General features: G+C 55.7%; 1 protein-coding gene across 1 annotated transcript; it reads left to right on the plus strand.

The window, feature by feature from the left end:
• The first annotated feature begins 942 nt into the window (after positions 1-942).
• On the plus strand, positions 943-9,094 carry TEX45 (testis expressed 45). Its single transcript, XM_030807801.1, has 7 exons — positions 943-1,477; positions 4,654-4,757; positions 4,843-4,943; positions 5,841-5,953; positions 6,034-6,143; positions 6,487-6,688; positions 8,535-9,094. Exons 1-7 carry the CDS (start codon positions 943-945, stop codon positions 8,921-8,923), a joined length of 1,554 nt encoding a protein of 517 aa, XP_030663661.1. The 3' UTR covers positions 8,924-9,094.
• Positions 9,095-9,331: the final 237 nt, after the last annotated feature.

A 9,331-nucleotide genomic window follows, 5' to 3' on the forward strand; every position in this document is an offset into this window, starting at 1 on the left:
TTGTCTAATTTCTGTGTGTGTGTATGTGTGTGTGTGTGTGTGTGTGTGTGTGTGTGTAGATGGGGTCCCACTATATTGCCCAGGCTGGTCTTGAACTCCTGGGCTCAAGCAATCCTCTCGCTCTGGCCTCTCAATGTGCCTGGATTATAGGCGTGAGCCACAGTACCCGGCTATTGCCTTCTAACCTACTCTTCAATTTATGTTGTTATATTTTTTATTATTGTCTGTCATCTCCCGCCCCATTATCAATTCCACAAAGGCAGGGATATAGGTCTGTTTTGTGAACTAATGTTAGTTCCCCACCCTTGCTGGCCTCCAGGCCTAGAGTAGGGACAGAAATAATCAATTTATGTGGTGCCTACTCTGTGCCAGGCCTACAGTAGGCACCACATGAAAGATTTTTTTTTTTTTTGAGATGGAGTCTCGCTCTGTCTTCCAGGCTGGAGTGCAATGGCACAATCTCGGCTCACTGCAACCTCTGCCTCCCGGGTTCAAGCAATTCTCCTGCCTCAGCCTCCCGAGTAGCTGGGACTACAGGCGCCCACCACCACTCCAGGCTAATTTTTTTTAAAAATTATTTTTAGTACAGACGGGGGTTTCACCAGGTTGGCCAGGCTGGTCTCGAACTCTTGACCTCAGGTGATCCACCGGCCTTGGCCTCCCAAAGTGCTGAGATTACAGGCGTGAGCCCCCGCGCCCGGCCATGAATGATTATTTCTATCTCTGCTTTCGCTGGGGGAAGGCACAGAAGCTGTACCAGTTTCCCGTGATCTCCCCAGCCTCCAGCTGAGTGCTTGGCGAAGAGAAAGGAGTCAAAGGCAGGAGTCAAAGGCAAGTGCCCCAATGGACACTTGCTCAGTCCCTCATTTCCACCCTCTCGCAGGTGGCTGGTGTCCCGCGATGGCCGCAGGCGCCCTCCTGCCGTGCCCGCGCCCGTGCCCGATGTCCCGGCTGGACTTCCTTAAGGCCTCGCACTTCTCGCTGGGGCCAGACTTGCGGCTGCACGAGGGTACCATGCGCACCACGTCGCACCGGGACTTTGCCTACCCGGCTGCCACCCGGGAGCCGCCGAGCCTGCAGCCGCCGCCCGCGCTGCTTTTCCCAATGGACCCGCGCCGGGACCGGGAACAGCGCGTGTCGGAGGCGCGCCGCGCGTTCCCGCCGCCGTCCACGCCGCCGTGGGAGCTGCTGCAAGCGCAGGCGCGGGAACGGACGGTCGCCATGCAGGCCAGCAACCTGCACCTGCACGAGGACGCGCACGCCGGGATCGGCCTCTCCAACGCTCGCACCGCCTACGGCTGGCCCGAGCTTCCGGCGCGCACCCGAGAGCGGATCCGCGGCGCGCGCCTCATCTTCGACCGCGACTCCCTGCCTCCTGGCGACCGCGACAAGTTGCGCATCCCGCCCACCACGCACCAGGCGCTCTTTCCACCCCACGACGCGCGCCCGCAGCCTCGCGCGCCCAGTTACCACCTCGGTGAGCGAGCGCCCGGCTGAGTGGGCGATTTGCTTCACCTTGTGGTTCTCAAACAGGGGCAAGGACTCTTCATTCCCCTTCCCCCAGGGAACATTTGGCAATGTCTGGAAACGCTTTTGGTGGTCAGGAATTGGGGGGTGGCCGGGCGCGGTGGCTCAAGCCTGTAACCTCAGCACTTTTGGGAGGAGGAGGCAGGTGGATCGCTTGAGGTCAAGAGTTCGAGACCAGCCTGGCCAATATGGAGGAACCCCGTCTCTACTAAAATACAAAAATTAGTAGGGCGCAGTGAAGGGTGCCTGTAATCCCAGCTACTTGAGAGGCTGAGGCAGGAGAATCGCTTGAACCCAGGGGGCAGAGGTTGCGGTGAGCTGAGATTGTGCCACTGCACTCCAACGGAACCTGAGGCTCCGTCTTAAAAAAAGGAAAGAAAGAAAGGAAGAAGAGAAAGAAGAAAGAAAGAAAGAAAGAAAGAGAGAGGCCGGGCGTGGTGGCTCAAGCCTGTAATCCTAGCACTTTGGGAGGCCGAGGTGGGCGGATCACGAGGTCAGGAGTTCGAGACCATCCTGGCCAACATAGTGAAACCCTGTCTCTACTAAAAATACAAAAAAAAATTAGCAGGGCATGGTGGCAGGCACCTGTAGTCCCAGCTACTTGGGAGGCTGAGGCGGGAGAATGGGGTGAACCCGGGAGGTGGAGCTTGCAGTGAGCCGAGATGGTGCCACTGCACTCCAGCCTGGGGGACAGAGCCAGACTCTGTCTCAAAAAAAAAAAAAAAAGAAAGAGAGAGAGAGAGAGGAAGGAAGGAGGGAAGGAAGGAGAAGGAAGGAAGGAAAAGAAGACAGAGAGAGGGAGGGAGGGAGGAAGACTGGGGGGGGTGAGGCCACCCATGGTGGCTCACGCCTGTAATCCCAGTGCTTTGGGAGGCCTAGGCAGGAGGATCTCTTGAGGCCAGAATTGGAGACCAGCCGGGGCAACATAGCAAGACCCATCTCTACAAAATAAAAATGTGTATATATTTTTTATTATATATATGTATATATTTTTTATTATATATATATATTTTTTTTTGAGAAAGTGTCTCTCTCTGTCACCCAGGCTGGAGTGCAGTGGCACAATCTCGGCTCACACAGGCTGGATCTGCCCAGCTCAAGCAATCCTCCCACCTCAGCCTCCCAGGCAGCTGGGACTGCAGACATGCATGTCACCAGGCCCAGCTAATTTTTTGTACTTATTTGTAGAGATGCAGTCTTTCTATGTTGCCCTGGCAGGTCTTGAACTCCTGGGCTCAAGCAATCCACCCACCTCGACGTCCCAAAGTGCTGAGATTACAGGCATGAGCCATCGAGCCCAGCCCTTACAAAATAAAAATTTAAAAAGACGGGCAGAAGTGCTACCAGCAGACAGTAGGTAGAGGCCAGAGATGCTGCCAAGTATCCTCCCACAGACAGGGTAGCCCCCATAGCAGAGAATTAGCCAGCCCCAAATGTGGATTACACCAAGCCTCAGAAACCCTGGAACCACCTTGAGCGTCAGTTTCAGCATCAGGAGGGCGGACGTATCCTCTGAATCTGTCCAGAGTGGTGCGTGGTTGGCAGAAGTCTTGAATGCCAGTTTGGAGTCAGACAAATCAGCTAAGTTCCCCAGCTGTACACCCTCCTCCCCGCATCCCCCAGCCTTACCACCTTAGTAGCTGTGTGAGTCTGAGCGAGTTAACCTCTCCAAGCCTCAGTTTCCCTATCTACAAAATGGGTGTAATCACAAGGCCCAATTCACAGGAGCTGGTAAAGCTGAATGTGTACGGTGTGTCTGGTGCAGAGAGCACTTAACAAAGAGTAGCCAGCATTCGTGTGATTTTCCAATTCTGTGACTCCAGGGACCCTTCGGGTGAACATTACTGGTCAGAGGCCCCTAAGATGGGCTCAGGGATTGTCAAACCCTGATTTGACATTTAGTTGTGGTTCCTAGTTTCTGTGATTTCTGGCAAGTTGCTTAACCTCTCTGAGCCTCAAGGAGGCTGTAACATAACACAAATGATACCAGGTCCAAGAAGAAAGTGCGACCAGGCGCGAAGGCTCATGCCTGTGATCCCAGCACTTTGGGAGGCTGAGGCAGGTGGATCACTTGAGGCTAGGAGTTGGAGACCAGCCTGGCCAATGTGGTGAAACCCCATCTCTACTAAAAATACAAAACTTAGCCTGACCTGGTGGTGCGTTCCTGTAATCCCAGCTATTTGGGAGGCTGAAGCAGGAGAATCGCTTGAACCTGGGAGGAGGAGGTTGCAGTGAGTCGAGATTGTGCCACTGCACTCCAGCATGGGCCACAGAGCGAGACTCCATCTCCAAAAAAAAAAGAGAGAAGGAGAGAGAGCTACCCAGTCCTGGAAGAAGATGCAGTGCACTTAACCTGTGCGTGTCTCAATATAGTCCTTGGTAGATATTATTGGGTTTTTTTTGTTTTATTGTGTGTGTGTTTTTTGAGACAGAATCCACTCTGTGGCCCACGCCAGAGTGCAGTGGCATGATCTCGGCTCACTGTAACCTCCACCTCCCAGGTTCAAATTATTCTTCTGTCTCAGTCTCCTGAGTAGCTGGGACTACAGGCACATGCCAACACACCCGCCTAATTTTTATATTTTTGGTAGGGATGGGGTTTTGCCATATTGATCAGGCTGGTCTTGAACTCCTGACCTCAGGTGATCCACCTGCCTTGACCTCTCAAAGTGCTGGGATTACAGGCGTGAGCCACCACACCTGGCTGTATTTTTTAATTTATCATTATTTTTTAGAGACGAGGGTCTTACTATGTTGCCCAGGCTGGTCTCCAGTTCCTGGGCTCAAGCTCATCTTCGCACTTCAGCTGCCTGAATAGCTGGGACTGCAGGCATGGGCCATTGCACCTGGCTTTTAGTATAATTTATTTTATTTTTATTTTTATTTTTTGGTGTTTGCCAGGCAGCTCCCAGTCTACACTGTTCAGCATGGCCCAGCTCCCCTTCCCAGGCTAGAAACAGAATTCCTTCCAGAGGGCTTGAGATAGCAGGGAATCTCAATCTCTCTCTCTCTCTCTCTCTCTCTCTCTGTCTCTCCCTCTCTCTCTCTGTCTCTCCCTCTCTCTCTCTGTCTCTCCCTCTCTCTCTCTCTTTCCCCCTCTCTCTCTCCCCTCTTGCCTATCCTAAGGGGGCCCCAACACCCTCAAGTGGGACTACACGAGACAAGATGGGACTTCCTACCAAAGACAGTTCCAGGCCCTGCCCGGCCCACCTGCCTTGATGTGTAAGAGGGTAAATTGTGGCTGTGTTGGGGCTGCAGGTGGGGCAGAATTGGGCGCTGGGTGGTTTGGGCCTTCCTATCCCTGTCTGCCCACAGGCCTCCTCCAGAGTGGAGCTGGGAGACTGCAAGATCAGCTATGGATCAACCTGTTCGGAGCAGAAACAGGCCTACAGGCCCCAGGGTCTGCCTGAAGATAGGTATAAAGGGGCGGCCACTGCCGGGCACAGTGGCTCATGCCTGTAATCCCAGCACTTTGGGAAGCTGAGGCAGGCAGATCATGAGGTCAGGAGCTCGAGACCAGCCTGGCCAATATGGTGAAACCCCATCTCTACTAAAAATACAACAATTAGCCAGGTGTGGTGGTGGGCGCCTGTAATCCCAGCTACTCCAGAGGCTGAGGCAGGAGAATCGCTTGAACCCAGGAGGCAGAGGCTGCAGTGAGCCAAGATTGCGCCACTGCACTCCAGCCTGTTCGACAGAGCAAGACTCAATCTCAAAAAAAAAAAAAAAAAAAAGTGGGGGACGAGGGGGCACTGCCTTCCCACCCAGATGGCTTTCAGTAGCATGTGGTATTTGCCCCTTAGGGCTTTAGGGCCAGTACTCTGCCTTTGAGGTCTCTGTCACTGGTAGCCAAGGTGCACTATTGTGCCAGATCTCCCATTATCAGAGCCCCACAGCTTGGTCATTAGGAAACCCTGCTTCCCTCCTTCTGGGGGTTGCAAGGCCCCAGATGGATCCACTTTACCTTCTTCTTCTTTTTTTTTTTTTTTTTGAGACGTAGTCTCGCTCTGTTGCCCAGGCTTGAGTGCAGTGGCGTGATCTCAGCTCACTGCAACCTCCGCCTCCCGGTTTCAAGCGATTCTCCTGCCTCAGCCTACCGAGTAGCTGGAATTACAGGCATGTGCCACCATGCCCAGCTAATTTTGTATTTTTAGTAGAGATGGGGTTTCACCATTTTTGCCAGGCTGGTCTCAAAAGCTTGACCTCAGGTGATCCACCCACCTCAGCCTCCCAAAGTGCTGAGATTACAGGGGTGAGCCACCGTGCCCGGCCCACTTTACCTTATTCTTGATGGAATAATACACTACGTGCAGGTATGACAACGCCCAGGCCGCAGCCCACATCCACTATGTAAATATCCGTCCTGGTGACGGCCTCTTCCGCGACAGGACCACCAAGGCCGAGCACTTCTATGCCAGGGAGCCAGGTGAGAGCCTGAGGCCCGCCCCGCCCCGCCTCCTGCCGCAGCCTCCCAGGGCAGCTCTGCACCTGTCCCGCTTCTGGCAGAGCCTTTTGTTCTTCACCACGATGAGACTCCGGAGTCGCACATCCTGAAAGGAAATTGGTGCCCCGGCCCCGGCAGTCTGGACACCTTCATGCAGTACTTCTACGGCCAGGTGAGCAGGAAGAGCGAAAAGGCGGCCAGGGAAAAGGGCTTCCCAGGCAGAGCAAATAGCAGGTGCAAAAGTCCCAAAGTGGGAGTGAGCTTGACTTGATATGTATGCAGGAATCTCCTGGATGTACTTGAGTGATCTAGGGCGAGTCACTTAACCACTCCGATCCTCCTCGGTGGCTCATTCTGTAAAATGAGATAAGAGTACCAACTCCCAGCTCTACCACGTGGGGCCCAGAAGGGGTGAGGGAGCTGTCCAAGGTCACTCAGAGCCCACCTCCTCCCTCCCCTCCCGGCCCGGGGACCTCTCGGACGCCGGAGCTTTCAAATGCCGCGTGGTCCTACAGCCGCCACCCCCGAACCAGCCACCCAGCCGCCACGTGCCTCATGAGAAATTGCAGAGTCATGTGACCCTAGGGGAGCCAAAGCTACTCAGACGCTTCTTCAAGACCACCATGGGCTCGGACTACTGCCCCTCAGAGTGGAGGCAGGTGCAGAAAGCGCCCAACCTCCACTTGCAGCGGAGCAACCTGCCGCGGGGCACGGGCGGTGAGCGCTCCCGGGAAGCCCCGCCCCATGGAGCCCCGCCCCGGGAAGCCCCGCCCCGCCCCGCCCCGCCCCAGGAAGCCCAGCCCTGGAAGCCTCGCCCCTGCCACTGCTCTGGCCCCGCCCCTAACCAGCCCTCCCTTCCCCCTGGCTTTACCCCCTGAAAGGCTAAATCCCACCCCCAATTGACCAGAACCCCAACTCTGCCCCTGGATAATCCCGCCCCTTCATGGCCATGCCTCTCCCCTTCATAACTCCATCCTTCTAGACACGGCCCTGCCCCTTCTCCATCCTCTCTTATCCAGTCTTTACTCCTCCTCCATGGTCAGACTCTGGCTCAGCCCCTGACCCGCTAGCCTGCCCTGCCTGGCCCTGCCCACAGACTCATCTGGCCTGGCCCCGCCCCTGACCTTCTTAGCCCTATGCCCTAGCTCCGGGCTCCTCCCCAGCTCCTCCGTCCTCCTCCAGCTCCTCCCTCTTCCCAAGCTCCTCCCCTTTCTCTGGCTCCTCCCTCCTCTCCCGGCTCCTTCCTTTGTCCCAGCTCCTCCCTCTTTCCCAGTTCCTCCCTCTTCCCCAGCTCCTCCCTCCTCCCCTGGCTCCTCCCTCCTCTCCCACCTCCTCCCTCTTCCCCAGCTCCTACCTCTTTCCCAGCTCCTCCCTCTTTCCCAGCTCCTCCCGCTTCCTCTGGCTCCTCCCTCCTTCTTTGGCTCCTCCCTCCCCCCCTCTCCTATCCATTCTTCTCCCCTGGTCAACTTCAGCGCTGGCCTGGGCTTGGCTCTTGAACCCTTCCCTTGAACTTCACCACACCCTCAGCCCTGCCTCGGCCCCCAGCCCTCACTCAGCCTCCCCAACCTGAATCTCCAGAATTCGATTTTTTAACCATGAACCAGAAAATGCTGATGCCACACAGAACAGCTCCGGCCGCAGTGACTGAAGAGATGCTACAGCGGGTGAGGGAGGGGAAGGAGAGCCACCCATCATTAGGCAACTCCCACATGGGTGTAGAGTTATCTCAGGATGACTGTGCTGTCACCCAGCCTCAGAGTTAGTGACCACCCAGGCTCGGGGGCATCTTAATATCCCTTCAGCCTCAAGATCATCCCTAGCTTGGCCGGGTGCAGTGGTTCACACCTGTAATTCCAGGGCTTTGGGAGGCCGAAGCAGGCGGATCACCTGGAGTCAGGAGTTCGAGACCAGCCTGGCCAACATGGTGAAACCCCCTCTCTACTAAAAATACAAAAATTAGCCAGGCATGGTGGCGCACGCCTGTAATCCCAGCTACTCGGGAGGCTGAGACAGAATTGCTTGAACCAGGGAGGCAGAGGTTGCAGTGAGCCAAGATCGCACCATTACACTCTGGGCTGGGCAACAGAGCAAGACTCTGTCTCAAAAAAAGGAAAAAAAAAATAGAGATCATCTCTAGCTCACCCCCCAGGGTCATGTCAAGATCAGCTCGGGGGCATCTTTGCACCACCACCACTGTTATACCCAAGACGAGGGTTAATTCAGAGCCACCCAGGATCACCCCAGCCCTGGAGTCCTTCCAGGGACACCCTTGGTTTCTCTCCATCTTCTTATCCAGCTCCTCATTCAGCCCAGCCTGGGGCCCTTTTTGCCCACCTCTCCCCAGGGTTCAACCTCCCCAGCCTTTGATGCTCTGGCTCTGCCCCTAACCGGCCCCACCCTACCCTAGGCTTCACCTCCTGAAGGGCTAAATCCCACCCCAAATTGACCAGAACCCCAACTCCGCCCCTGGACAATCCCGCCCCTTGGTGGCCATGCCCCGCCCCTGCATAACTCCACCCTTCTGGCCACAGCCTCCTCCCTTTCCCTATCCTCTCTTACCCAGTCTTAACCATCCTCCTTGGTCAAACACTGGCCCCGCCCCCACCAGCTAGCCTGCCCTGCCTGGCCCCGCCCCCTGACTCATCAGGCCTGGAGATCCTGGGGTGGACAGGGTGGATCGGCCACCTCTCAGGCTGCCCTGCCAGGCTGTCCACCCTGTCTCCACAGTGCAAGTACAGCCACATGGAGCCCCCTCTGAGTGGACTGCGCTTCTTCTCAACCCAATACAAGGACGAGTTTCCTTTCAAGTACCAGGGCCCAGCAGCCCTGAGACTGAAAAATCCTCAGGAGGGCTTCGTGCCCCTGGGCACGCCTCACCAGCATGGCTGCAAGGAGAAGATAGACCCTCGGCTCCCCCAGCCCCCTATGTACCTGTGCCCCAGCCAGCAATAAATACCATCCTAGCAACATTCCACTCCTTCCCATCAGTCAGCCAGTCCAGAGGATGCTTGGGTGGGTGGGGGCTGGAGGAAGGGACTGCACAGGAAAGGATGACTCCATTGTTGCTGTGTTGCCATGAAGAGTATGGAGTCAAGGCTGGGTGCGGTGGCTCACACCTGTAACCCCAGCACTTTGGGAGGCTGAGATGGGAGGATTGCTTGAGCCCAGGAATTTGAGATCAGCCTGGGCAACATAGGGAGATCCTGTTTCTACAAAAAAATAAGATAATTGGCCAGGCGCAGTGGCTCACACCTGTAATCCCAGCACTTTGGGAGGCCAAGGCGAGCAGATCACCTGAGATCAGGAGTTTGAGACCAACCTGGCCAACATGGTGAAACCCTATCTCTACTAAAATACAAA

The sequence above is a fragment of the Nomascus leucogenys genome, unplaced genomic scaffold (genome assembly GCF_006542625.1).
Source record: "Nomascus leucogenys isolate Asia unplaced genomic scaffold, Asia_NLE_v1 Super-Scaffold_241, whole genome shotgun sequence".
In the NCBI taxonomy this organism is placed as follows: Eukaryota; Metazoa; Chordata; class Mammalia; order Primates; family Hylobatidae; genus Nomascus; species Nomascus leucogenys.

What these genes read in the sequence shown, in the direction of transcription:
- TEX45 (XM_030807801.1), top strand. Translation starts at nt 943, where the DNA reads ATGTCCCGGCTGGACTTCCTTAAGGCCTCGCACTTCTCGCTGGGGCCA. An exon ending in CTGCCTTGATGTGTAAGAGG is followed by an intron (nt 4,758 to 4,842) that starts GTAAATTGTGGC and finishes GTCTGCCCACAG; the next exon opens with GCCTCCTCCAGAGTGGAGCT. An exon ending in CCTGCCGCGGGGCACGGGCG is followed by an intron (nt 6,689 to 8,534) that starts GTGAGCGCTCCC and finishes TCTCTTACCCAG; the next exon opens with TCTTAACCATCCTCCTTGGT.